At 62.2% G+C, this 27,978-nt stretch overlaps 1 protein-coding gene across 6 annotated transcripts; it reads right to left on the bottom strand.

The window, feature by feature from the left end:
• Positions 1 to 244: 244 nt before the first annotated feature.
• Positions 245 to 27,762, bottom strand: CSNK1G2 (casein kinase 1 gamma 2). Of its 6 annotated transcripts, none has more exons than XM_067734360.1 (12): positions 27,482 to 27,758; positions 9,862 to 10,294; positions 3,039 to 3,079; positions 2,825 to 2,894; positions 2,598 to 2,746; positions 2,265 to 2,499; positions 2,114 to 2,199; positions 1,950 to 2,034; positions 1,702 to 1,850; positions 1,455 to 1,538; positions 1,264 to 1,370; positions 245 to 1,144 (listed from the first exon to the last, which is right to left on the bottom strand). In XM_067734360.1, the coding sequence occupies exons 2-12, from the start codon at positions 10,043 to 10,045 to the stop codon at positions 1,090 to 1,092; spliced, it is 1,245 nt and encodes a 414-aa protein (XP_067590461.1). In that variant the 5' UTR covers positions 10,046 to 10,294; positions 27,482 to 27,758; the 3' UTR covers positions 245 to 1,089. The 6 variants fall into 6 exon arrangements, 5 of the variants coding, with proteins under 5 accessions (XP_067590461.1, XP_067590459.1, XP_067590460.1 ...); XR_010942562.1 differs by having other exon boundaries at positions 1,102 to 1,144; positions 1,727 to 1,850; positions 27,482 to 27,761; XM_067734358.1 differs by having other exon boundaries at positions 1,264 to 1,538; positions 27,482 to 27,762.
• Between the last annotated feature and the right edge of the window lie 216 nt (positions 27,763 to 27,978).

Below are 27,978 nucleotides of genomic sequence, written 5' to 3'. Positions count from 1 at the left end.
ACTGGCAAGTGGATGCTTAACCACTGCGCCACCAGGGAAGTCCTAAACCTGGTTCTTACATCCACTTCAGTTCTGTTACCTTGTTTCCGACCGTTTATTTCTCCTGAGCAAGGGGGCTGCCACTCCCCGGCTCCTTCCCCAAGTTGTCCTGCCTCCTAGCCTGTCCCTTCCCAGGGACTTGGCTATGTGAGCTGCTGCTGGCCTCAGCCAAGCCCCTTGGAAAGACTGGACACCACGCTCAGAATTGGTTTCATTTTCCTTTATTTTTTTAAAAAAGCCCCTAAGTTCTATGGCTTCCAGGAAGCATCAGAGAAACGGAAGTGCCATTTCTGTACACTTTTTGTAAAGCAAGACCTAGACGCACACGCGGGGCGCCCCCAGCTGCTCTGCCCTCAGCACGTGGGCCCCAGGGGACCACGGGGGCCGCACCGACGGGCTGCCAGCTCCACACGCACCTGCGGGGCTCGGATGGGCTTTAAGGCGCTTGTCTCCACGGCTCGGCCGGCAGCGCAGAGCGACACAAGGAGCCCACGGGCCACGCGGTGGCCACCCCGAGAGTTCCAGGCCGGCGGCTCCACGAGCAGGTGTGCAGACCCCCCGCGGGCTGCGCCCACCGGCCCAGGCTTTGGTGCAGCATTTCAGTTGGGGGCCGCTCTCATCCCGCCTTCCCCTTTGGTCTGGGGAGGCCCAGGGCGGGCTCACCCCTGGCAGCAACGCCCCGCAGCGCCCCCTCGAGAAAACGGCCTTTGGATCGAGGGAGACAAGCTGCACTTTATGACACTAACGGGCGAGCGGCGGGCTGGACGGAGGCGGCCGCGCTACTTACTCAGCAGACGCGCGGGGGCACAAGGCAGGGCGGCCGCTGTGGTTTTCTCTCTTCCTTGTTTCAAATAGTTAATGCTCTCGGAGGGGAGGACTAGACACAGGTGTAGAAATCTCGGCCAAAGTCTTACGTGAAGGAAGTGACCCCACGCGGGGGCTGGCAGCTCTGCCGGGCCTGCAGTCTGCGTCCAGCGGTGGCCACGCGGCCGTGGAAAAGCGGGCCCCGAGGGGCTGCAGCGGGAGGCTTCAGAGGCCACCGCCCCGGGGTCACTTGTGTCGCTGCAGAGATTTTCTCTTCCTCCTCTTGAAGAAACAGCAGCACCTGGAAGAGGCGGGCACAGGCTGGGAGGCGGCGCAGGCTGGAGAAGAGGGGGATGGGGGAACGGGCGCGAGGGGGTGGGCCCAGGGAGTCCCAGCCCCTAGCAACCTCGGGGGCCTTACTTGGTGTCGTCGGCCACCTCCACCTCTGCGGGGGCCGTGATGGGGGCGTTGGAGTGGCCAGCGGTGGGGTCATCGGCATTCAGCTCCCCGTTGGTGGAGTTCAGTGCCTGCAGGGCAAGAGGGGCACGGGAGTCCTGTAGGCCCTGCTCTCCCCACCCCCACGCTGCTGGGGTCCTCGGCCGGCCCCTCACCTGGTTTTTGCTGTATAGCAGGGCTTTTTCCCGAACCTGAGGCTGCGAGGGCAGGTCGGTGTGGACCGTGCCGATGGGCGTGGGCTGCAAGGGGGCAGGATGCGGCTGAGGCCCGGCAGCCACCCCCCGCCCCACGTCACGTGCCAGCCACCCCCGCCCCCGAGCACAGGGGCTTCAGGGTCCTTGCCAGCTGCCCCCACGCGCCAGGGGCCCCCCTCCAGCACCAGCCTCCCCTCCGCCCACGTACCAGGGGCTTCCCAGCCCAGTCGTACTCGTAGTCGAACACGAAGCCGCTGCGGTCAAAGAGGTCGGTGAAGAGCTTGCGCAGGTAGTCGTAGTCCGGCTTCTCGAAGAAGTCCAGGCGTCGCACGTAGCGCAGGTACGTGGCCATCTCCTCTGCGGACAGCGACAGGGCTGGGGGGCGTGGAGGAGCAGGGCGGCGGCACTGGGCAGGGGGTCTGCGGGGAGTGCGGGGGACGGGGGGCAGACCCTCACCTGGGAAGCTCTCACAGAGCACCTCGATGGGCGTGGCCCGCTTAGTGTCCCCGATCTTCTGGTAGCGCTCCTTGAGCGTGTCGGCCTGCAGGGAGAGCGCAGTCGGCACCGAGGCGCTGCCCGCAGGAGACCCCCCAGCCCCGCCCCGGCCCCGGCGCACCCACCTTGAGCCCCTGCCAGGGCAGGCTGCCGCGCAGGAAATACATGAACATGTGGCCCAGCGCCTCCAGGTCGTCACGGCGGCTCTGCTCTGCGGGGGGGACGGCAGGTCAGCGCAGCCCTCACGCCCCCCCGCCCACCCCGCACGCCGCTCACCCTTGCCCAGGTGCGTGTTGATGCTCATGTAGCGCGCCGTGCCCGTCAGGCTCTTGTGCTCGCGGTACGGGATGTGCTTCTTGGTCTCGGGGTCGATGTACTCCTTGGCCAGGCCAAAGTCGATGATGTGGATGGCGTGCTGCCGCTTGGTGCCCGGTCGCCCCACCAGGAAGTTCTCGGGCTTCACGTCGCGGTAGATGAGGCTCTTGGTGTGCACGTACTCCATGCGCGTGATCTGCGGGCGGGCGGGCCTCAGCGGGCTCCCTCCGCCCTGCCCACCTTCCCTCTGCCGCCCCACAGCGTCCGGCCCCCTCGCCCTCCCGCGGCCCGCACCAGCTGGATGGCAATCATGAGCACTGTCTTGAGAGTGAACGTGCGGTCGCACAAGTCGAACAGGTCCTCCAGGCTGGGTCCGAGCAGCTCCAGCACCATGGCGTTGTACTTCCCGCACGGGCCGAAGTAGTAGACCTGAGGGACGCCCTCTGCGGGTGGAGGACACACAGACTCACGCGACGCCCGGGCGGGCTCCCCCTGCGCTCCCACAGCCGGCCCCGGGGTACCTGCGGCGCTGAGCTGCTTGTAGAAGCGGTACTCCAGGTGCAGCTGCGGCGCCCGGGACTTGATGGGCTCCTGGGAGGGACGAGGGGACACATGGATGTCACGCAGGGCGCGGTCCTGCCCTCCTCCCGGCCCGTGGGGACAGCCTCTGCTGGGGGCCGGCGAGGGGCCTGCCCGGGCTGGGGACTGGGGGAAGGGGGCAGGGCCCGGACTCACCAATTTGATAGCTACGTATTCATTTGTATAGAGATTCTTTCCTGTGGGAGGAGAGGCACGTCAGGTCGGCAGGACCCCCAGCACACAGGAGACCGCTCACGACCCACCCGTCCAAGGGGCACCTCCTGTTCTGCGGCAGCCCTCCTTGAGCGTGGCCCATCCCTCCCGGACCTGGAAGGGAAAAGGATGGGCCCATCCCTCCCGGGCCTGCAAGGTACTCCCACCGGCCGTGGGAACCCGCATCTGCCCCCGCACCCTCATCTCCTGGGCCCCCTCCCTGCCGTCCTGCCCTCTCCTTCAGCACCGCCCCAGAGGCCAACCCTGCCTCCGCCCACTCGGGGCTGCTCCCAAGTCCTCTGCGGGATCCTTCCCGCCAGCACGCCAACACGCTCCAACTTCTCCCATCTAAAAAAGTGAAAACACAACAAAGAGTCCTGGTGACCCCAAGGCCTTTCTTCAGCTCCAGCCGCAGGGAACCTGGAGGAGACATCACACCCCTCCCACACACCCTCCCCCCACCGTCCCCAGAGGCTCTGTGAGGCCCCCCCCCCGCCACCTGACCTATGCTCACCGCTCCAGCCTCTAGGGACCCCGAAGGCGCCCCCCATTCCACAATGCCAGGAACTCCGGCCTTGAGCTGTACACGTCCAGAGGACAAGCCCTGCCCCCTCGCTGTGGAGCAGGGGCCCCAGCCAGGAGCCCATCAGGAGGGAGCGTAACCTGCGTCCTCAGCTTAGACAGACATGCCTGGGGCAGGACATCTCACGCGGCCCATCGCTGGCCCACCTGGACCTCCAGGTGCCCACGGAGAACAAGCCATGGCGCTCAACCTCACGAAACTGCAAAAACACGAGCTGTTCACCTGCTACAGTTCCTACCAGTGGCTGAGCCCCTGGGTGGCCGTCTGCATGCACAGTGTGGGCCAGCCCCTGGGTGGCCGTCTGCATGCACGGTGAGCGCTGTGCACACGCTCCACCCTCTGCCCCTCCCGGTGCTGCCGTCCCGCCTTTCCAGGTCCTGAGCTCCGACTCAGCCCCACGGTGCGCTGCTCCTCCAGGCGACCTCACGCCCGAAGTGCCGTGCTGCTGCGTCTTATTTCTGAGAGGATCCAGTGTGGGAAGAGGCCTCAGCTTCCTCTCCATCCCACTGCAGTGGGACAATCTGGGAGACAGCTGCACCAGGCCGTTCTGCCCCACCCGTGGGTGGCCAAGACACCGGTGCGTATGACCCCACAAGCCCAAGTCAGGGGCCCGCATGCCTGTCAGTCGGTCCCCCGGGTCCCTGCCCATCCCGGCTGTCTCATCACTGTGGTGCTTGGCCTGGAGTCTTCAGCTCAGCCTCAGCTCCTCCAGGGCCTTGGTGTCCGTCCCCGTCTATAGAGTCAGCTGGTCCCCAGACAACTGCAGGGGTGGCCCCGAGTCTGCGGAGAACCGTGCCGTCCATGTCTCCAGAGTTAACTTCTCTCAGCGATGTTTTTACTGCTCCGCGTAGAGTGTGCGGCCTTTGAGACTCGGCGATGTTTTTACTGCTCAGCGTAGAGTGTGCGGCCTTTGTGAGATTTGTTCTGGAGGCACCTGATGGGTTTTGGTGCTCTTACACGATCGGGACTATTCTTAAATTTTTGTTTTCCAGTCGTTGCTCCAACAGAGAAATACAGTCGATCTGTGTTGGCACATGCAGCAGCCTTACCAAACTCATTCCTTTCTAATTGTTTACTGAAAGACTACTCTGGCCTCCGCACGTGGGCAATCAAGCCGTCCGAGACAGGTCACAGCTGTATTTCTTCCTCTCCCAGCTTTCTACCTCTCTGTTCTGTTCACTGCCACTGTGCGAAGCGGGTGCCCGCAGGGGCCCCTCCTGCAGATTCCACTCCTTCGGTTACTACGAGTAAAAGGCACCCAGCGGCAGAGAAAGAAAGCGCCCCTCTAGTCCTCCTCATTTTCATTAAATAACAGGCATGCCTCTTGTGTTTCCCCGCCACTCTTTATGATGAAAGTTTCACACATTCAGAAAAGCAGGAAGAGCTGGGCGCAGGGAGCCCCACACCCTGGCTGCCTGGGTCACACAATCCGCGATTGCTCTGTTCTGTTTGCCATCACCTGTTCATCTCATTTTCAGATGCGTCTGGAAGTTGCAGACCTCAGCACCCTGCCCCCTAAACACTGCAGCCTGCAGATCAACTTCGATTTGTACTTAGTGCTTGTTTTTCCCTTGGAAGGAGGCATTTACCTGGGAAACGCACAGCATTTGATGAGCTTTGGCAAATGTGTGCTCCTGGGCCACCCCGATCCCGTGAGGACAGACAGCGTCACCGCCACCTCACCTCCTGAGAGGCCACCCCACATGCTCCCTGCTCCTTGGGGTTCCCTGCACACGCATGACGCGGCTCGCTCTGGCTTCCTGCCCGGGCGCGTCCGTCGCAGCACGGACACACCTGGCCCGTCTCCAGTGTCCGTTACTGAACGCTGCGCAAGGGCCTTCCTGTCACTTCTTGGGCAGGTTTGCTGGCTTGTGCTGTGCACGGAGCAGAAGTCCTGTCCGGGGCCAACAAGGCGAGGTGCCCTCCACGCCCCCCAGCCGCTTGTCCGTCTGCTTCTGGGTGGTGTCTGTTCAGATCTCTGGCCCAGTTTTAATCGCAGCACCTGTTTTTTTATTGCTGACCAAGCTGTTGTCTTCTCCTGCGTCCCGGGTAACAGCGCTTTGTCCAATGGTGCTCAGCAAATAGCACCTCCCGGTCTGTGGCTCGCCTACTCGTGTTTGTTTTTTTTTAATTTAATTTTACTTATTTTTGGCTGCTTTGGGTCTTCGTTGCAGTGCACAGGCTTCTCATTGCGGTGGCTTCTCTTGTTGCAGAGCTCGGGTTCTAGACGCGCGGGCTTCAGTAGTTGTGGCACGCGGGCTCAGTAGTTGTGGTGCATGAGCTTAGTTCCTCCTCGGCATGTGGGATCTTCCCAGACCAGGGATCGAACCCCTGTCCCCTGCATTGGCAGGAGGATTCTTAACCACTGCGCCACCAGGGAAGCCCCCCTACTCGTGCTCTAAACAACATTTCTGGAAATTTAAACTTTGATGATGCCTAACTGATCCTTTCTGGTAATTGGTCATCTTATTCTGTGTCTTGGTCAAGAAACCTCCTGTTTTGACTGTGCACGTGGGGAAGCCAAAGTCCTGGAGTCCAGATGAGTTGAAGGTGAGAGTGTGTGTGCGCGCACGTGCATGCGGGCATCTGAAGTCTGGATTTACAGCTTCCTGGGGACCTCGGGTGCTCCAGGCTCTGAGCCTCACCAACAGCCAGCTCAGCAGTAGGTGTGAAAAGTGGGAGAGTCTGCAAGGCCTGACAGAGAATGCCTCCGGGGGGCCATGAGCAGAAGGGAGATGCCGGGGCTGCACAGGGCAGGAGGACGCTGGAGCCTCCACCACCCAGAGCACGGAGGCCACCCTGAACCCCCCGGACATTTGGCTGAGAACCCAGAAAGCCCACACACTGGGAGGGGGCGACCCCAGCCCTTGAGTAATGCCTGCTTGCCACCCACCCTATCAAAGCTGAGAAACAGTCCCTGGTGGGGTCATGATGAGTCGCCAGGATGAAGCATGATCCAGGCCTCACGTGTGGCACCCACATTGTCCAACAGACAATAAAACATCACTAGACATGTGAAAAAAGGAACAGCACTGCAAGAAGGAAAAACAGCGCCAAAGGCACCACAGACACAGCATTTAAAATAGCTACTGCAAAAGGGAACGCTCCTACACTGCTGGTAAATTGGTGCAGCCACTGTGAAGAACAGTATGCAGGCTCCTCAGAAAACTAAAAAGAGAGCTACCATGTGATCCAGCAATCCCAGTCCTGGGCATATATCCAGACAAATCTATAATCCAAAAAGATACATGCACCCCTGTGTTCATTAGCAGCATTATTTACAACAGTCAAGACATGGAAACAACCTAAATGTCCATCAACAGAGGAATGGAGAAAAAAGACGTGTACACACACACACACACACACACACACAGTGGAATACTACTCAGCCATAAAAAACAATGAAATAATACCATTTGTGGCAACATGGATTGACCTAGAAATTATCATATTAAGTGAAGCAAGTCAGAAAGACAAAGACAAACACCATATGATAGCACTTATATGTGGAGTCTATCTATGAAACAGAATCACAGACATACAGGACAGACTGGTGATTGCCAAGGAGGAGGGGTTGGGGGAGGGATGGAGTGGGAGGCTGGGGTTAGCAGATGTTAGGTAACACGTCAGCAGATACAAGGTCCTACTGTATTGCACAGAGAACTATATTCAATATCCTATGATAAACCAATATGAAAAAGAATATTTAAAAAAGAATATATGTATAACTGAATCACTTTGCTGTACAGCAGAAATTAATACAACATGGTAAATCAACTATACCTCAATTTAAAAAAAGCTGGGACTTCCCTGGTGGTCCAGTGGTTAAGAATCTGCCTTCCAATGCAGGGGATGCAGGTTTGATCCCTGGTCAGGGAACTAAGATCCCACACGCCGCGAGGCAACTAATCGCACATGCCTCAACTAGAGAGCCCATGCACCACAACTACAGAGCCCATGTGCTCTGGAGCCTGCACGCCACAACTAGAGAGAAGCCCAGGTGCCACAACTAGAGAGAAGCCCGTGCACTGCAACAAAGATCCCATGTGCCGCAACTAAGACCCAATGCAGCCAAAAATAAATAAGTAAAATAAATAAATATATACTTTTAAAAAGCCATTGCAAGTATGTTCGAGGATTTTAAGGAAAAGATGGGCAAAATGAACAAGCAGATGGAAAATCTCAACAGAAAAATAAGGGAATCAAATGGAAGTGAAAAATACCGTGTATCAAATGAAAAATTCAATGGATGTATCAAATAATATATTGGACGCTGCAGAAGAAAAAAAAGGGTGAACTTACAATAAGGCAGTAAAAACTATCCAGGCTGAAGAAAGAAAAAAGACTGAAAAAAAACTTGAGAGGAACCTGAGGGACCTGTGGGACAGCATCAAACACTCCTAATGTGTGACTGGAGTATGAGAACGAGAGGAGACTAAACAAAGGCAGAAAGAACATTTGAGGTAATGATGGCAAAGTTTTTCCAAATTTAACAAAAGAGTGTTAATATACATACCCTAGAAGCGCAATGAACCCAAAGCAGGATAAACAGAAAAAAAAACCACACCTAAATTAAGGCCGAATCAACATCTGAACCCAGAGATGAAAAAATCTTTGCAGCAGGCACAAGACAAGACACACTATATACAGGAGAACAGTGGTCAACAGTAGTCATCAGGGAAATGCAAATAAAGTCCACAGTGAGGCACCACTTCACACCCGCTAGCACGCTCCAAGTGGAAAAGCCTGACAACTCCAAGTGTTGATGAGGATGTGGGATACTGAGAACCTTCACACGCTGCCCGCGGGAGTTCAAAGGGGTACGACTGCTTTGGAAACCAGCCTGGCAGTTTCTCATAAGCACACGTGACCCAGCACTTTGATGAAAACACTCATACGCGAGACTTGAAGAAAGGTGCTCAGGGCAATTTTATTCACAACACCCCAAATCTGGGCACAGCCAAAGGTCCCTGAGCAGGAGAACGCATGAACAAAACGGGGTGCAGTCATACAGATGGACAGAGTAACAAACAGCGACTAACTGCAGGCCCACAAAACCACAGGCACTGAGCCGGAGGAGCCTGGCAGGAAAGAACACAGTTGCCCCTCAGCCTCCAGGGGAATGCTTCCAGGAGCCCCCGAGGATACCGAAATCTGCAGCTGCTCCAGCCCCTGACATAAAACCTCACAGCACAACCAGCACAGTCAGCCCCTGTACCGCGGGCTCCAGCCCCTGACAGAAAACCCCACAGCACAACCAGCACAGTCAGCCCCTGCACCGCGGGTTTCGCATACTGAGGTGTGGAGCAACAACCAAACCTCGATCCTTAAAGAGCGTTGTAAGCCAAAAGCCACTACCCCCGCGTCCCCAACGCACGCTCCACCATCTGTTTACCCAGACCTGTGCTGTTTAGGCTGCGGCTCCCAATGCCAAGGCCAGAACCCAGGACAGCCATCTGGGTCCCCAAAGCCACAAGGGGCACCCCCAGGCTGTAGGACAGGACTGGGCCGGGGGACGTGAGTGTGCGTGTGCCAGCCAGTGTGCGTGTGGGCACACATACGTGCACACACTAATGGGGCAGCAGGGTTGGGGCGCAGAAGCCCCGTCGGGGAAGCTGAAGAGTCGGCCACCGTGCAGCACAGATCAGGCTGGGCACGCGGGGCCCCGCACCCGGGGGAAGCGCCTGTCTCTCCCACACCTCCGCCCTTCCCGTGAGCAGTTTGGGCCCCTGCTGCTGGCAGTCCACTGGCTCAGACCCAGAGCCCAGGGCAGTGAGGACCCGCTGCTGATCCCATCCCAGCGCCTCTGGCATGGCCAAGGTTCAGGCTCAGGACAGGCCTCTCCCGGCCTCGCAGGCCGCTGGGCATGTCAGACACCAGCAACACCAGCCGACAGACAGACACGGACCACTGGACGGGGGCTGGGGGTCGCCCACCACTAAGCTCCAACCACTAAGTGCTGTGCAGGAGATGCCCCTGGACCCCCACCTCCACGTCACCAGCCTCCTGAGCTCTGTGGGCCTGGGGCCCCTGGCACAACCGCCCCACAGCTGTCGGGGTCCAGCCCTCTGCAGAGCCTCCTCCGGGGGCAGGGAACAGAAACCCACACGCGCTTACCTGCGTTCCCAGCCCTCACGTCCACCCCCGCCCCCGCGTCCCCGGAAGTGAATGAGCGGGGCTCACCTAGCCGGAGCTCCCCGAAGTTGCCACAGCCTATCTTCTTCCCGACTCGGAAGTTGGGGCCCACCATCAGGACCCCCGAGCTGGTCCCCGAGCTCCGGACGCCGTGGCTGCTCCGGCCGGCGGCCTTGGACATTCTCCGGCCCTCCTCCGACTCCCCTTTCCCTCCTTTCTTGTCAAAATCCATAAGTTTGTGGTACCCTGGCCTCTCCACGGTGACTCTGCTGCCGTGCAAATCCCGGCTCCACGGAGACCTGTGGTCGCGGCGACTCTTCAGGGCTAGCACCCCATGGCGCCCGGCGGGCTCCTGCTAGTGAGACGCGGGCGCTCGCGAGGGCCCGGCCGCAGCGCTCTTCTCGGTGGCCTTGGGGTCACGCATGGGGGGAGGACACATGCTGCTGACGGGTCCCGGGAGCTCAAATCTCGTGGCTCTCGGCTGCAGGAGAAACAGAGGCACGGGTTAGAAGGCCGCGATGCGCCCGCCCGCCACGTGCCCCGGGGCCCAGAGCACAGCCTGGCAGGGGACCCGGGACTGGGCGTTAAATGGTGGCGGGACCGTGTTCTGGAAAGATCTCTGATATGCAGGTGCGACCTGTGACCTTCTAGGGGCAGAGGGGAGGGAGGCTCGTGCAACCTGTGACCTTCTGGGGGCAGAGGGGAGGGAGGCTCGGGCCTCCGAGAATTCCACGTGCCGCCTGCCGGCCCACCCCAGGCTAGAGGACGGCTGTGCTGGGAGAGGAGACGCCTAGTTGAGCAACAGAGGCCCCAGCACTGCTCCTCCGAAGAGGACAGGTGCAGAGCAGAAAGTGCCCGAGGCTAGGAGACAGGCCCCTGCCACAGACCTGGGGGGCCTCCGAGCTGCCTCTCCCCCACCGCACCCCTGCCCAATATCCAGGTGACATCAACGTCCCTGGGCCTCGTTCCAGGAGCCCGTGACCCTGTGGACAGATGGGTGACCGGCTGCTGCTGCAGGAGAGTGAGAGGGCAGGAGGGGCTGCAAGGGCCCCGAGTGCGGGCAGATGGGCTGTGAGCCTGACAGGGCTGGCTGGACACGCGCCCCCAAGGCGAGTCCGGCCTGGCCTCTCCAGCAGAAAGCTGGGGCTGTGGAGGGAACGGTGGGCACCCCGATAGCCCTCCAGGTTACAGGGAGGGGCTGGCCACCCGAGCTGGGGGGTGGGGATACACTCCCAAGGTCTGTCTGTGGTGCCGGCTTCTCCCTCCTCCCCCCACCACGTGGACCAGTCACCCTGCAGCTCAGACGGACGGGGCTCTCCCCTGCCAGCTGGCCTAGCCTCTCAAGCCACCTCCTCCTCTCACGAGGGTCACAGGCCCTCCTACAGGCCCTCGCCTCCTCTTGTCCCCTCTGGCCAATTCTCACGCCAAAGCCACAGGAATCGCTTTAGAAAGAAAACACTAACCTGCTCCTATGACACCTCCCCACGCCCTCTGCTTGCCCAAGCTCCCCTTGGGCCCAGACTGGCCACTGCGAGGCTCACACCTGTGCTCCCCTCCCCACCAAGCACTCAAGGGCTGACACCTGGTGGAGGCCACGCCCCCGAATGCCTGCAGGGGTGGGGGGAGGTGAGGCCAGGTGAGGGCCCTGACGCCAGGTAGGCGGCCCAGCTGTAGCTCATCCACAACCCATGAAGGCACCCGGGGGAGCCCCCGGCGGGCTGTGGCAGGACCAGCACTGAGGCCCGGTGCCCTGGGGGGGGGCGATGAGGGGGTCGCCTCCCACCCCCGTGGGTGCCCGAGCCCCCAACTGGCCTCCCACATGGCCCCCAGCGCCCCCACCTACCACCGAGGGCCTGATGCTCGGAAGGGCCAGCCAGCAACCATGTGTCACCGACGGCACAGGTGCCAAGAGTCGCAGGCCGAGGACAGGCCCAAATGAGGGGGCCTCTGGCCATGCGCCTAGAGGCAGGCCCACAGCCGGCAGGACGGGGTGGGGAGATGCTCACACACGCGTGCACACGCCAGTCCATGCTCGGCACCCACGCAGGTCATCGCTGCCTGGGGGGGCGTGCAGGGCCGGAGCAGCCAGAGCCTGGGAGCCCAGGAGATGCCCAGACAGGCAGGGGCCCAGGCTTCAGGACAAACCTCACCATTTAAGGCCGGCAGCTTCCCAACCACATGGACGGTGTGTGTGGACAATGCGACCCCAACAAGAACCGTGCGCCCAGCTCCGCCACTGCCTGGGGTACCTACCAGCCGACACCCCGGCACCGCAGCCGCGCCACCTGAGCAAGGGGCCGGCCCGGGGCCGCGCGCCCCCGCCCAAGCAGCGCTGTCCGCGCCTGTGGACGACACACTGGTCGCTGGCCAAGCGGTGCCCCTGCTCGGGCGGCCACCCGTCTGTCTCCACCTTCACCGGCTGCACTCGCAGGAGATGGATCTGAGCCAAGGGGACGCCACACGGGCACTGCAGGCCCAAAGGCAGGCAGGGAGGGGCGTGGCCCAGAATCCGGGCCCTTAGCAGAGTAGGCCACTCCCCACACCCTCGGCGTCTCAGGGGTTCCGACGCCACGGGCCAGGCCGCTCCCCACCTGTAAGCAGTTAGTTCCCTGTGGGGGGTGGGCGGGCGGACAGCTGTTCACCATCAGGAATTTGGGAGTCAACTGGGAACAGCTGTTACAAACTTACAAGGAAATAACTACATTAAAAACAAAGGAAATAGTGGGACCTCCCCGCTGGTCCAGTAGCTAAGACTCCATGCTCCCCAATGCAGGGGCTCCAGGTTCGATCCCTGGTCAGGGAACTAGATCCCACATGTCGCGCGGCAAGGCCAAAATAAATAAAGTGGACAGTTCAACGGTTCTTACTGAACCACAGCTTATGCTTGCAGAGTTGTGCTACAATCACCTCAAATTCCAGCACATTCCATCACCTCAACAAGAAGCCCCGTCCCCATCAGCAGTCACCTCCTCCCCCTCCCCAGCCCCTGACAACCACGAACCCACTCTCTGTGTCTGTGGATCTGCCTGTTCTGGACGTTTCCCATCAGTGGAATCGGACACCGTGGGTCCTTCTGTGTCTGGCTTCTCTCACTGAGCATCGTGTTCTCAGGGTCCGTCCACGAGTGTCAGGGCTTCTGTCCTTCTTGTGGCGGAGTGATGCTGCTACGTGTGGAGGGCACGCTCATCCACAGGAGGACACCCGGGCTGTGCCCACCTTTGGGCTGCGGTGAACTGTGCGGCCGGGGCGTTTGTGTACAACCCCCAGGAGGCGAGTGCTGTCTCCCGGCTCGGACCTAGGCTGCAACTGCTGGGTCAGGTGGAAGTTCTATTTTAATTGCCAGAAGAGCTGCCCCCCTCCTGCGCCCGCCCACGCCCTCCGCATCCCCCGGCATTGCTGCCGCCCAGCTTTAGGACAGCTGCCCGGGGCGTGGGGGTCCTGCTTCACCTCTGGGCACGCGTTGCCCCCAGAGCCCGTGCCAGCGCCGGACACGCGCTCATCTCACGGGTGCCTGTGGAAAAGGCACCCAGCAGTGGGGGAGGTGCGCACAGGGACCAGGTGGAGCCAGGCTCAGAGCGGCCAGATGCCTGACCACACGGGAGACTGCACACGACTCACTTCTGGAGCCGCCGAGAGGCCAGATGGAGCAGAACCGGGCAGGAGGCAAACACTCCCTGAGATGGGAACCAGCCGGCGTGGGATTCCTGCAGAAAACTGAGGCCACCACCCCTGGTGCCCAGCCCCCTGCGTCTGCTGTTTCAAGACCTGCACACACGCAGCGAACCCGTGCCCTGTACACCCTGGGCACCTTGTGCCCGGACCACACGCCTGGACACGCTACCCTCATTCATTCTGCTGAAGTCCTCCCAGATTCCATAGAGAGGGAACACCAAAATCTACAGGCCACCCTGCTGATGGATACTTAAGGGTGGTTTCCAGCCGGATTTTCTTTCTTGTCAGAAAGAAATTAAAAACACATGCCTGGGGACTTCCCTCGCGGCGCAGCGGTTAAGAATCCTCCTGCCAATGCAGGGGGCACAGGTTCGAGCCCTGGTCTGCGAAGATCCCACATGCCGTGAAGCAAATAAGCCCGTGTGCCACGACTACTGAGCCTGTGCTCTAGAGCCTGCGAGACACAACTACTGAGCCTGCGTGCCACAAGTACTGAAGCCCACGCACCTGGAGCCCTTGCTCCGCAACAAGAGAAGCCACCGCAGTGAGAAGCCTGCGCACCACAGTGAAGAGTAGCCCCCACTCGCCGCAACTAGAGAAAGCCCAATGCAGCCAAAAATAAATCAAAAAAACAACAAAAAAAACAAACCACCACATGCCTGTGCACACACACGCAGGCACACCAGAGGTGGATGTAAAACCCACGGGAATTTCAAAGATTAAAAGCTGAGCCCTGCGATCTCCCAACTCCTCGGCTCCACTCCCCGAGGATGCCCCGCGCACTCCCGCCAGGCACTCCCGCCTGCAAGCGGCAGAAGCAGCCAGGGTGCAGGGCAGGCAGACGCCAGCAGCAGGCCACCACGGGGCCGTGAGCTCAGGGGGACGCACACACAAGCGGGAGGGGACGAGCGCCGAGGTTCTTAAGGAACCTCTGAGGGTGGTTTCCACGCAGACGAGGCCAGGAGGACTGGGCGCATCTGCGCCAGTGCGGGGCGGGCGCCTCGCCGTCCCGCGTCCCGCCGCCGCGACCCACGCACCCCCGCGGGCAGGGATTCATGTCTGGGTCCCGCTTTGTGCAAGCAGCTTTTATGGGGCGGGGGGCCCTGACACCGCCCAGCCCCACAGCACACACAAGGAACCCCTCCCAGGGCCCCACTCCTCTGTACTCCAAGCCCACCCGCCTGGGAGCCCGTGCCCCGCCACCGGCACCTGGCTCCCTAGCAGGCCTCCTTTCCGGGCCGCGACCCCCGCTTTCAGGCCAGGCGGGACGCGCTCTCGGCCCCAGCCCAAGATCCACAGAGGCACGGCCTTCGCCTCCGCCTGGCCTCACGTCCCCAGGTGCAAACCCTTCCGAGCTCACAGAACCTCTGACGGCCCCAAAGCCACGAGACACGCCCCCTCGGGCTTGTTCAGAAGCGCCCCTACCCCCAGGTGCTCACTACCAGGCCCTCACTCCCAGACCCTGCAGGACGCAAGCCTCAGGGTCCGGCGACACTCCCCTCGGCAGACCCTTCTCCTCTGCCGCCTCCCAGGATGGCTTGTGTTAGGTGAGCGCTTACTCCGTGCCCAGGGCTCGGGCAGCAGTGGGTTCCCGGCCACAACCCCCAGCAGCAGGCCTGTTCTCCCGGTCACACTGTCCAGCAGGGGGCCCTCCAGCCAGCGCGGAGAGGCACGTTCGCAAGCACACCTGCGGCAGCCGGTGGGCCGAGAGTCCAGGAGGCGCCATGCAGAGACGGGCATGACCGGGCACAGCAGGGAAGGAGCCCTGTGTGAGCCGAGAGCCAGGGCATAGCCCGCGTCGACAGGGGCTGCGGTGCTAGGCGCACCGTGTTGGCCCCCACGCCCCGATGTCCACGGGGCTCCCGACGGGGAGCCAAGGACAAAATCAGAGACTCTGGCGTGTGTACTCCCCACCCTGGCCCGCAGCCCACACGCGACGCCAGAGGCCCCACCGCAGCTCACCCAGCCGGGCCGACAGCAGCAGGGCAGGCCTACGGCCCCCCCATCCGCCTCCTGACAACAGGCAGGCGTGTGGCCACCACGGGGAGGCGGGGGAGGAGCCCTAGACCCTGAGCCTCCCAGGGACAGGACGCCAGCCCTGCTCACCCCGCAAACGAGAGCAGCCACCCGCAGCGCGCACGGAGGGGTCGTCCCACCATCCACAGGATGGTTATCCTGGGTCCCCTCCTGGGGCCTGAGGGGGGATGGCAAGAGCGAGTCCCCCACTGACCTGGGGGGAGCAGGGGTAACAGAGAGTGGACACAGGGCTAAAACCAGAGCCAAACGTTGCCAGGAGCCTGGGCGTCTGCAGGTGCCCCCCGGCACACCTGGGGGACCAGGAGGCAGGTGTGTGTGATGCCAGCCCCGGTGCAAGCGCCGAAGCTAAAACTCATCATGGGGGCGGTGTACCCAGTCCTTGACCCAACCCTAAAACAAAGCCAGTCTCGATCCAACCAACATGGCCCTCAGGTCCTCCCAGGGGCACCTGGACTCTCCCCCCATGCAGGGAAGGCCCTCCAGGGGTGTGGGCTCTGCTCAGGCCCCCATGGCCAACTTAAATTCCACAGGCCCCGCTGAGTCCCGACGACCCACTCTTGCCCCCCAGGCCAGTCCCCAGGCGGCCCCTGGCCTGCCTTCCAGCTCAGGTGAGTTACCTGCCGTGTTCTCTGGGGGGTCCTCCATCTCGTCAGGGCCTGGGCCAGGTCCCCTTCGCGGAGGCCCCGGGAACCCCCTTGTCTGAGCACCTCTACCCAGTGATGTCACAGTCCCTGGCCGACATCACAGGCACAGCCCTGGCCCAGAGGCAGGGCCAGTCTGGGGCGGAGATGGGCAGCCTCTCTCCTGGGGGCGGTCCCTCGGAGGCTGCCTGGCTCCACCGCACACGGCAGGCCCTGGTGGGTGCCGCCTGGGAAGTGCCGGGACTCTGGTGGGATCGTGGCTGCGGCCCCCTTTGAGGCACCTCCGGACACGCGTGTCCCTCCATCAGGCTGAGCCCGTTTCCGTCCCACGGGGCCTTGGTGACACGTGTAGGGAGGGCCTCCTCCCCAGGGTCACCCAGAGCCGGGGTTGGCACCCCAGCAGCCGTGAGCACCCCGAGCGTCAGGTCTTGGTGCCTATGCACTGCTCCCCAAGAGGGACCCGGACCCTGGAGACGCGCCGGCCCTGGGGCCGCAGCCTAGAAGCTTGAGGTCACCGCAACGTGGAGTTACAGCACAGAGCTAGGAAGTGGCCCTAAAACAGTGACCAGCCCCCGGGACGAGGTCGACACCTAAATGAATTAGGCAGAAATGGGTCACAACACACTGACTGACAGACAAGGGAACGCGACCTGAGGAGACGGGAGAGGAAGGGGCACCCCACCCGGCGGAGGCTGCAGGTAACCGCCACCAGCAATGCTGGAGCACGCCGAGGCGCAGCCCGGCATCACCTTCTCAGCAGCCACGAGGAAAAGTCCGTGTGCGGCACAAGCCGCCTGCTGCCCAGATGCTGCGCCCCCTGGAGAAAGGGGTGGAAGGGGGCCAGACTTCACGCTCGGGGGCAGCCGCAGGCTCGGGGTCATGAAGAGCAAGTGTGGGCAGAGACGCACAGGTGCACAGCCAAGCTACAGGCGAGCCCAGGAGGACTGGGGAACTGACAGCGCTTTCCTTCAAACCTCTCCACAGACTTGAAACGTTCTCACGACAGACCCCACAGCCTCAGCCCAGAAGTCACCGGGCGCTTCTGTGCAGGGGCGACTCGAGAACCTACCGGAGGAGTGCTCGGCAGTGACCCCTGGACACAGCACCTGGAACGAGCTGAGGTGCTGCATCGCTCGCAATGCTGGGAACGGGTGGGCCCGGGCCACGGGCTCACTGGCCTGTTCTCGCTGCGTCTGGGCACGTTTAAAAGCCTCCCGACAGAGAGCTAAAAGGAGAACAGGCGGGGGTCGGGGAGGGCGGGAAGGGACACAGAAGGAGTCCGATCACGGGGACGGCGGGCGTCCAAACCCCACATGATGCCAGGTGGAACACAAGACAACTGGAGGCGCAGAGACAGGGCCGGGCCGGCCGCACGGGCACAACTGGCCGTCCTGCCCCAGGACACGGGCCACGCATTCACAGAAGGCAAACACACAGAAGCGCGCTCGGTGGCACCAGGCACGTGCCAGGAGCTCAGCACCGCCGGGGCTGCCGCACACTGTCCTGGACGAGCAGGTCTGGAACCTTCCATCACCGCGGAGGCTGGCCTCTCCCTGCAGCCCCTCCGCCAAGGCCTTGTCCACACCTTCGCAGTGAGCTAGCCGCCCGTGGAGGGGGCAGCACCATCCCAGCCCACATGACAGGCCTTGCGTGACCCCTCGTCCTGGGTGCTCAGGTCAGTTGTGCCTGCACTGCAGCCCCATATCGGTCCCAGGAGGGGGCTGAGCTGTGTCCCCCAAAGACACGTCCCACCCCTGGAGTCTGGGACTGTGACCTTATCTGCAAACGAGGGTGGGCCTGAAGCTGTGACGGGTGCCCTGTGAGGAGAGGAGACAGAGACAGGGAGACGGCCATGCCCCCCACCCCAGGAGAGCGGGCGACACCAGCACAGCCCGGGGGCCTGGGGCAGAGAGGACGTGGGGTAGAGAGGACGTGGGGCAGCATGGACTCTGGCTGAGGATGACGTATGAACACGGGCCCATCAGCTGGGTTGCGGGAGGTGCTGAGGGGCTGGTCGTGGGCACACGGGGACCCTCTGAACTGATTCACAGCCTCTCTGTAAATCTAAAACTGTTCTAAAACAAAGTCTGTTTAGGGACGTCCCTGGTGGTCCAGTGGGTAAGAGTCCGCCTTCCGATGCAGGGGACGCGGGTTCGATTCCTACTGAGCCCACACACTCTGGAGCCCATGCGCCACAACTAAGAGAGAAGCCCGCGCCGCAATGAAAGATCCCACGTGCCACAACTAAGGCCCAACGCAGCCAAAATAAATAAATAAATAACTTTAAAAAAAAAAAGTCTATTTAAAAAACAACCCCGTGGCTTCCCTGGTGGCGCAGTGGTTGGGAGTCCGCCTGCCGATGCAGGGGACACGGGTTCGTGCCCCGGTCCGGGAAGATCCCACATGCCACGGAGAGGCTGGGCCCGTGAGCCATGGCCGCCGAGCCTGCGCATCCGGAGCCTGTGCTCCGCAACGGGAGAGGCCACAACAGTGAGAGGCCCGCGTACCGCAAAAAAAAAAAAAAAAAAAAAAACCTCCACCTCCTCTAGCAGCTCCCCCAGTACCCACCCAGCACCCACTCCAGTCCTCACTCCAATGTCACCCACCCAGCCCCTCAAAGAGCATCACGGCGCTCACCGCCATCGACGGCAGCCCATCCACCCAACGCGCTCCCCAGGGACACAGCAGGTCCGGGGGGAACATGGCGGCTACTTGCTGAAAGGGGTCCGAGAGCACGAGGGGCAGAGCAGGGAAGTAACGTGAAGGCCTCTGAGGGCCAGAGCGTGGGGCGGGGACACGTGCGCCGATGGAAACGATGGAAACCTGGGCTCCCAGGCCAGGTGCTGGGAGAGGCACGTCAGGGCCCTCAGAAGCGGCCTCCGCGCTTCCACAGCAAGGAAGCCAGACTGCAGCCCAGGGGCTCCTCTGTGCCTTCCCTGCCCCTGCCAGCAGGTGCAAACTTTCCTGAGCTCAGGAGCAGGGCGGGGGAAAGGGTGGGGAAGAGGGTTCTCAGCACGGAGCCTCACGCGGAGCCCCGGCTGGGCACGGAAGCGGGGTTGCTGGGGTGGAGGGGGACACGCAGACGCAGGGGCCGGAGAGACACACGAGGGAGGACATTAAGGGGCCCCCCAGAGCACCTGCAAACTCGCCAGAAAACCACACCCACCAGCCCACCCATCCGGCCAGCCCCCCACCGGGTGAGGAGTCAGGGACAAAGACCCGGGCCCTCCCCTCAGGGCCGGGGGCATCACGAGGCAGCTGCCTCTGGGAAGGAGGCCCAGCGCCTGCCCAATGGGCCGGGCTCCTGCATCCAGGCTGGAGCCTGCACAGTCCTCCCTCCCCAACCCCCCACCTGGACCTGGTGCACCAGGAGCTTGCCTGAGGCCCACAGGGCTTCGTTTCCCATGGCGCAGCCTGAGACGGTCTCTCTACCCCACACGGAGGAAACCCGCAGCCAATCCCGACGGGTCCGTCCGCAGCGTGTCGCTGGACCCGCTTACAAACACGCCCGTGTTGTTCAGCGGTCTGGAAGGACTTCACCAACGCGTGGCTGGTGCCCACCTCCTAGATTCTGAGCAAGTTCTTAAGACATTCCCACGCTTTGTCGTAACGGCCATTCTCCTCAATGTGCGTGTGGCTTTTGCTACTGAAAACACCAACGAGAAGACAGTTGTTTTGTGGTATCACAACTGGGGGGGCCACCTGGCCCTTTGGGGCCTGCCGGTCACTCCAGGCACTGGACACGCCTGCTCAGAGGAGAGCAGCCGAGGGCGCCAGGACCGAAGTCCACGGGCCAGCCCGTTGTCTGTGATGTCAAAGGGCAGGACCAGCCCCAGCGCCCACATGCTCCAAAGGGTTGGCATTCTGGAAAGTGCAGGGCAGTGGGAGAATGGTCTTCCAAAAACCGGCCAGGGTTCCCAGGCTCTGAGGAGACAGACACCACCACAAAGGACAGACCCCAACCCAGGACAGGAAAGATGCTGGGAGAGGCCAGGACACAGAACCTGGAGAGGAAGCTGGTGGGGACGTGGACAAACGGGACCCTCACCCATGGCGGGTGGGGCAGAAGGTGGTGCAGCCGCCATGGAAAACAAGCAGCAGTTCCTCAAAAGTTAAACACGCAGTCCCCACTCGACCTACTCCGTGTCCACCTGAGGCAACTGAGAACACGTCCACGCACACCTGTGTCTGCACATCCACAGCAGCATGACTCATGACGGCCAAGAGGTACACACGACCCACATGTCCATCAATTGAGGAGTGAATAAATAATGTGGTCCCTCCACACACAGGAACATCACTCAGCCACGAAAAGGAGTGAAGCCCTGACACTCGCTACCACGTGGATGGACCGTGAGACCACGATGCTCAGTGAGAGAAGCCAGACACAGGACACACAGGGTGCGACTCCACTGATGGGAAACGTTCAGAACAGGCAGATCCACGGACACAGAGAGTGGTGAGTAGCTGTCATGGGCTGGGGAGTGACTGCTCATGGGGACATGGTTCTTTTGGGGGTGATGGAATGTTCTGGAAATGATTTTAGTGACGGCTGCACAATTTGTGAATACACTAAAACCACCAAGGTGTACTCTCCAGCGAACTGCATGGTCTGGGAGTCGTACCTCAGCTAAAACCGGGGGCGTGTGTGGCATCTCCACAGAGCTGTCTGGAGGGGCACAGGGCGTGAGGCTTGGCAGGCAGCCCAGAGAACAGGGCTTGTCCAGCGCAGATCAAAGTCCGACGCACGTGCAGCTGCCAGAGCCACGCCTCCCCCTCCCACCAGTTGAAGCAGCTTCTGTGACAGACACGCAATAAATCCTTCAGAGGACAAGGGGTTCGTGCCCACAGGAAGTAAGAAACGCAGACACCGGCGAGAAGGTGGGGAGAGGAGGAAGGGCTGACTCACGGCCTCGGTCCTTCCCAGCAGCCCGGGACAAGGCCCCAGGGGCGCAGAGGTGTCCCCACGATGGCCCAGGACGGGCTCACGCTCACCTGGGCACACTCAGGAGCTCCCTTCTCGCCCCAGAACTGCCCCGCTGGCCTCTGGCCCCGCTCAGCGAGCAAACAGCACCCTGACTTTGGTCCCCCAGACTGGCCGCGAGCTGGAGCGCCTCCACTGCCCAGAGGCTGCATCAGAGTCACCAGATGCCCAGCCCACCCCCAGATGCGGAGGCCGGGGCAGGGCCTGCAGCCGCCTGGGAGCACCACCTCCTCATTGCAAAGGTCCCCCTCCACACCTCAAGGCCGGCCACCGGCCCCAACCCACTGAGGCCAACACAGCCCCGAGCCCCCGATGGAAGGCTGCCACCAGCCCGGGGTGGCCAGACACAGATAAAAACACAGGGCGCCCAGCTGACACGGAAATTTAGATAAGCAGCTAATAACTTCTACTACAAGTATGTCCAATGCGCTATTTGAGGCCTATTTATACTAAGCAATTTTCGGTGGTTTGTCTGAAACTAAAATTTCACTGGGCACCCCACACTGTTATCAGCTACACGTGGCCACGACTGACAGCAGCGCAGACAGCCTCTGCCAGGACTCACATTGCCAAAGGCACTGATGTTTTCTACTCAAGTCCGTGTATTTGTTAAAATCAAGCGTTTCCGATGAAAACTTAGCTTCCAAATGGTGATGAGCCACGAGTATGGATATATACCCAATAGGAAGGACATAAGCCGCCTCAACAGTAACTTCTCACACCAATTAACGTTTCAATGATCATACCTCAGAAAACAAAATTAAATGACGTAAACGGAGCGTCACCTGTTGCTTTCTACTTTTCAACCAGGTACCAGCACACTGTCCACCATCCACACGGCTTACATCCTGTCTGTCTTGCGGACCAGGGCTGGGGAGCCTGATAGACACCTGGGCCTCCAAAATACTCCGCACCGCCCGCAAGCTGGGTACTGTCATGACCATTTCAGACGGGGAAGCCTAGGCTGGGGTGTGAGAGGCGCCGGGCGCGCCCTGCAGCCTGCCTGGGTGAGGGGCACTACCCAGGGGCGCGTGGGGACTGGCCAGGCTGGAGCCCCAGCTTTGGAGGGAAGGCAGTGGAGCGTCCAGGGGAGATGGTCTCCTGATTGGCTCTGCCCCCTTCATCTGGCCACAGAGGAAGCTCCAACTCCCCAGGCAGCAGCCTGGAGGCCAGGGGCGAAACCAGGAGGTAGGATGAAGGTCACCCTTGGACGAGCAGCAGGGCGGCCCGAGGTGAGGGGGCAGACACTGCCCCATGGGGGGACCTTGGCCGGCCACCACGTCCAGTCCACATGAGCCGCATCCCTCCAGGCCTCCCCTCTGCCGGTCCCCTCCCCACCTGCTTCCACAGACTTCCAGCTCCTGGGGGCAAAGGTGGGCCTGTGGAGGCCCGGAGACGCACTCAGGGAGCACCTGAAACGGGCACCCACCGGGCCCTCACAGCAGGCTGTGGAGTGCAGGAAACACCCAGCTGGGGTGCTCGCCGGGCTGATCCTGCCGCCCTAACACCGCGCAGCGCCTGGGATGTTTGCGGCTGTCACGACGGGGCTGCCCTAGAGAATGACCCGGCCCCAACGCCCACAGTGCCGAGGGGAGAGACCTGGTTCTAGAAAGAGTCCCTCATGCAGGTTCCCGCTAGACCCATGGCTGCAGCTTCAGGAAACAAGCAGCTCATGACTGAGGGCCGGCAGTCCGAGGGAGGGCCCAGGCCAGGGCGGGAGCTCCCCAAACTGCCCCCGTGCAAGTGTGAGAGCAAAGGGGCGCACAGGGTGGCACAAGGGGTCCTGGGAGCTATCGGCACTGACCTGGGCCCTCCCGGCCCGCTCGGGTTAAGCTACGCGAGCGGCTGGCTTCAAGGCCAGCCCGTCCATGTGGGTGATCCCCGAGACGGTGCGGCCTGGCACACAGCACGGTCGAGTTTCTGTAAAGACACCAGTCTCCCAGCGTGGCCCCCTGAAATGACACCCAAGGCCTGTTCTAGAAGCAACGAGGAAGGGAGCCTGCACGTGTCCCCAGGCACCTCCCCCAACCTCAGCCCTCGCCACCCCACCGTCCCCCCACGAAAGCCCCCAGTCTTTCCGGAATTCTCTGCCTGGGATTCTTAATCTCAGCCTACTCCCCAGCCAGCTGCCCCGCGGTCCCAGCTGGGTCACCCACTGGGCGCCCAGCAGAGCTCTGCCACGTGCCTACCAGCCAAGCTCTGGAACCACAGCGAGCAGAGCCCCCCATGACGGGCACGGCCGCAAGGGGGCACCGCAAACACTCACCAAGGCCCCACAATGAGCGACGTTGCCCTGCAACCCTACGTCCTGCAGGGGGCTGGCGGGGGAGCGGCCTGGCCCCCAACACCAGGCAGGGCTGTCCCCTCATTCAAGAGGGCGGAAGTTCCACTTTTGGCTGCATTAGGCCTTCGTTGTGGTGCGCGGGCTTCTCGTGGCAGTAGCTTCTCTTTGTTGCCGAGCACGGGCTCTAGGCTCACGGGCTTCAGTAGTTGTGGCGCACGCACTTCAGTAGTTGTGGCACGCGGGCTCTAGAGCACGGGCTCAGTAGCTGTGGCACACGGGCTCAGTTGCTCCGCAGCTTGTGGGATCTTCCCGGACCAGGACTCGAACCCGTGTCCCCTGCATTGGCAGGTGGATTCTTAACCACTGTGCCACCAGGGAAGTCCCCAAAAACAACTTTTTAAGACTGAGGTGCATCACAGACCAACGTAAAGTTGTGATACATACCGTATATCTATTTCTACCTTTTTTTTTTTTTTTTTTTGCGGTACGCAGGCCTCTCACTGCTGTGGTCTCTCCCGTTGCGGAGCACAGGCTCCGGACACGCAGGCTAAGCGACCATGGCTCACGGGCCTAGCCGCTCCGTGGCATGTGGGATCTTCCCAGACCGGGGCATGAACCTGTGTCCCCTGCATCGGCAGGCGGACTCTCAACCACTGCACCACCAGAGAAGCCCCTATTTCTACCTTTAAATAGCGATCCTACCATGACCCAGGATGACCCGGGACCAGATCCAGCACCTGGGTGCCCCTGCCCGCCACTGGCAGGAGAGGCTCCGAGCAGCGGGAGGACGGTGGGCAGCTCTCTGTTCTCCAAAGGACGGGCTGCTGGCGGGGGCACCGGGGGAGAGCAGTCCCGCACCAGGGGTGCTCAGGCACTGCAACATCTGCACTTGCTGGGATCTCCTGCCGCCCCGCACGCACTCTGCACGGGCTCTGCAGGCTGGGTCTCCGCGGTGAGGGGAGGGGCTCGCCCTCTGGAATTTAAGCACCGCGGTCTGTTCCGAGCAACCTGGCTTCTGCCGCTCACTGAAAGGGGCTTACAGGAAGGGCTGCGTGACAGCAGGGCGGGCGCACATCCGTGGACCGTGCCGGGTACCAGGGGACGCATGGGGTTCGGAGAAGGAAGTGCTGCTACCAGCCACTCTCCCGGAGAGTCCCACCGACCCTCTGCATGGAGCCCCGCGCTACAAAGGCGGGCGTGGGCTCAGCCTGGACCAGAAGCTCCTGTGGAAGACAGGGCAGGAGGGAGGGGCTGAGGCCAGGAGAGGAGGAGATGGGTACTCGCAGCCCCTGTGGGCCAGAGGAGCCCAGGGAGCATAGGTCTTCCTACTGGAGGTCACTTAGGCCTCACCTCCTCATCTGTAGGATGGGCACTTGGGCCATCGCCCAGCACAGGCCCCCCAAAGCTCCCAAACGGGGATGGGCAGACACGGAGCTGCCCGAGGTAGGGCCTTCCGCACCTACCAGGTCTCGGGCCTGGCGGACCCTTCCTCCACGGCGGAAAGATTCCCGACCCGACGGCCAGAGCTCTCCCGAGCACACCCCGCTGCCTAGATCACGACAGCAAGGCCCCCATTGGGCGTGACAGCACCAGCTGGACCCCAGACACTGACCACGACCCCAAGCCGCATGCACCACCCATGCTGACCCACCCAACGCCCCTGGCCATGACACCCCGCTGCCAACTCCCTCCCCAGCCTGCAGCCTGGTAAGGCCTCCCAGTAAGGCCTCTGGGGGGAGGGGGGGCAGGCAGCAACCCAAACCCACAACAACTGTGAGGAGAAAACCTGCTGCTCTGAGGTGGCCCAGGCAGCACTGGAACAAGGAGTTCCTGGTGCTCCAGGACGTCCAGGGGAGGTGCTACTTCCCCAGGTACAACCTTGCGGGGACTGGGCCCACAATGAGGGCTCGCTCAGACCCACCAGTAAACCCCCAAGGACACAGGTTGCCCCTGCAGCTGTCCGGAACGCCTCTTGGCTGGCTGGCTTCCCCAGAGCTGGGACGAACAGATAGAAAGCTTTCAGTGTAAAAAAAAAAACCAACAAACCTCACCTACTTCCTCTTGCAATCCAGAGGTAATTACTATGTAGCTGAAAGGAGGAGGTTAAGATGGAACCAGCAGCAGCAGTTCAGAGGAGTCTGTGTACACACGGCTCTGCTGTCACATCTCTGAGCCAGGGAATGAGACGCCTGTCCCCAACCCGCTTCAGAAAAATTTAGAGGAACTCGAAATCAGACCAGAAGACCCAACTGGCAACTGCACACGGAAAAACCAGAGCCGGGCTGGATGACCGCTGCAGACCCCAGGGTTTGGCCCACCCCTAGGGTGGGGGTCCAGCCAGCTCCTTCCCGACCTCCCTCCCTCCCTCCACGGGCAAACGCAGCACATACAACTGGCCCCCAGCCTGGGAGCTGCCCCCCACCAGCTGGACCCCCGGCCCACACCCACCACCCCCAAGTGGCCCTCCCATTCCACTCCTCAGAGATAGGGCCACAGACACCACCGCAGCCGGGGAACTGAACACCTGGGGCCGCGGAGACAGTGAGGTGGGCCTGTCCAAGCCTGTGTGCGCTCCTGGGGGCGCTACAGTCAACCCCCCAACCCACCTGGCCACGCGCCTGTGGAGCCACAACTTGGTGGAGGCGCAGCAGATAAAAACGAACTCCTGGCGAGGACCACAAACTTCCCCCTTTCAAACCGGCGGCCCAGCTCAGCCGGTTCCCCTCAAGCACAGCCTCCACCTCCTTCCAATCAGAGCCATCCCCCAGCCCCCGGTCTTGCCTCCAGATCAGAGCCTTTGTGCTCTCCCACGGATCTCTCACATCCCTGAAACACAGGAGCCCGTGGGGGCCCGGAAACGCCAACTGAGCCTGTCCGTGTCCCCTGGGGCAGGGACGGGGGACCCCCAGAAGCCCCTCAGGATGGATGTGTGAACAACCCTGGAGTCCCAGATGCTGGCCTGGCCAGGGTCCCCCTGTGGAAGAGGTTGGGGAGAGAATGCTAGGCTCCACCTATGTGCACAGAGCTCTCCAGGCCGTTTCCTGCAAACAATGCCATCCGGAGGCCAAGGGACTACCCCAGCTGCCCAAAGCCTGCCCAGGACGACGCCTCGGACGTCACAGCAGTGCTCTCAGCCCCCAGCCCGATAATGAACACACTTCCCCTGAGAAAACAGGGGCAGAGGAAACAGGGGAAGCACAGGGCAGGTAGGGGATGAGTGTGGCTGCTGGGCACGCAGACATCGCACTCCCCTCCCTGATCCGAAGTGTTTCCGGAAAACAAAGCCGGTGGCGAGGGCGGAAGGGGGAGGCGCAGCCAGGCGAGAGCCGGGAGTTCCTGAGCAGCCCACAACAGGTCCCCCAGACCAGACCCCTACTGTTGCTCCCCTTCCCTGCTCCCAGCTCCCCGCTAAAACCTGCAGAGCCACAGAGGGGCGAGTGTATGCGCCAGCGTGGGGTGGAGCGATGGGCCCAGTAGAGAGAGCTAGAGGGGTGGGAGGACGCGGGGAGCGGACCGTGGGCTTGAGCGCTGGGGGGTGGTGAAGGGGGGAGGTGGGGTGGGGCTGAGGGACAGTGGGGGACACTGAGGTCTGGAGTGAGGGAACAGTAGGGTCTGGAGTGAGGAATCAGGAAGGACAATGAGGTCTGCAGTATGGGGATTAGTGGGGGTGAGAGGTGACAGGGCCTGAGTTCGGGGGTCGCTGGCGGCGGCAAGATCAGGGGTGCAGGAGAGAAGTGCTAAGCGGTTGGGGTCTAGAGTGTGGGGGTCAGTGAGCTGGAGGGGCAGTGGGGTCGCAGTGCAGGGGGCAGTGGGGTCGCAGTGCAGGGGGCAGTGGGGAAGCAGAGTCGGCAGTGCAGGGGTCCACAGGAAAGGGTCAGAACTGTGAGGTCCGCGGGGTGCGGGACACGGGATGCAGGGGTCTGCGGGGTGCCGAAGTGCGGATGTAGGGGCTGCGAGGTGCCGGAACTGGGAGGTCCTCGGGATATAAGGGCGGCGTGGTCCGGGAGTCCGCGGGGGTGGGGCCGCCGACAAGGGCGTCCGCGTCGTTACCTGACGGCCTCCGCCGTGGTCGTGGCCGTGGCCCCGCGGCCGGGCGACCGGGCTGGGCGGCCCGGGCTCCCTCAGCAGCGCGGCGCGGGCCCCCGCTCCGGACCCCGTTCGCGCTCCGGCTCCGGCTCTGGCGCCCGCTCGGGCCCCCACTCCGGCGCCGCTGCAGCTGCCGGCCTCCGCATGTTGGGCGCGGGCTGTCCCAGCCGCGCGGGCGCCCGGCTCGCCCCGGTCTCGCAGCGTCGCTCGCGGCCCGCGCTTACGCCGCCAGCGTCGCGGGGGAGGGCCCGGCGCCCACTGCGCAGCGGCCGGCGGCCCTGGGGCGCGCGCGTGACGTCACCGCGCGGGGCGGGGCCCGGAGGCGCGCCCGCCGCTTTGCGGCAGCGGGTGGCGCCGCGCGACGACCGCCGCGCTTTGCGGCCGCTCCAGCGCGGCCGGGCCGCAGACCCCGGGACCACTGGAGGCGCGCGGCCGCGAGGGCGCGCACGGGCGGGGTGAAG

Source organism: Pseudorca crassidens, chromosome 3 (assembly GCF_039906515.1).
Source record: "Pseudorca crassidens isolate mPseCra1 chromosome 3, mPseCra1.hap1, whole genome shotgun sequence".
In the NCBI taxonomy this organism is placed as follows: domain Eukaryota; kingdom Metazoa; phylum Chordata; class Mammalia; order Artiodactyla; family Delphinidae; genus Pseudorca; species Pseudorca crassidens.
Note: the sequence above shows the minus strand (reverse complement) of the source record. Positions and strands in the feature narration are given on the sequence as shown.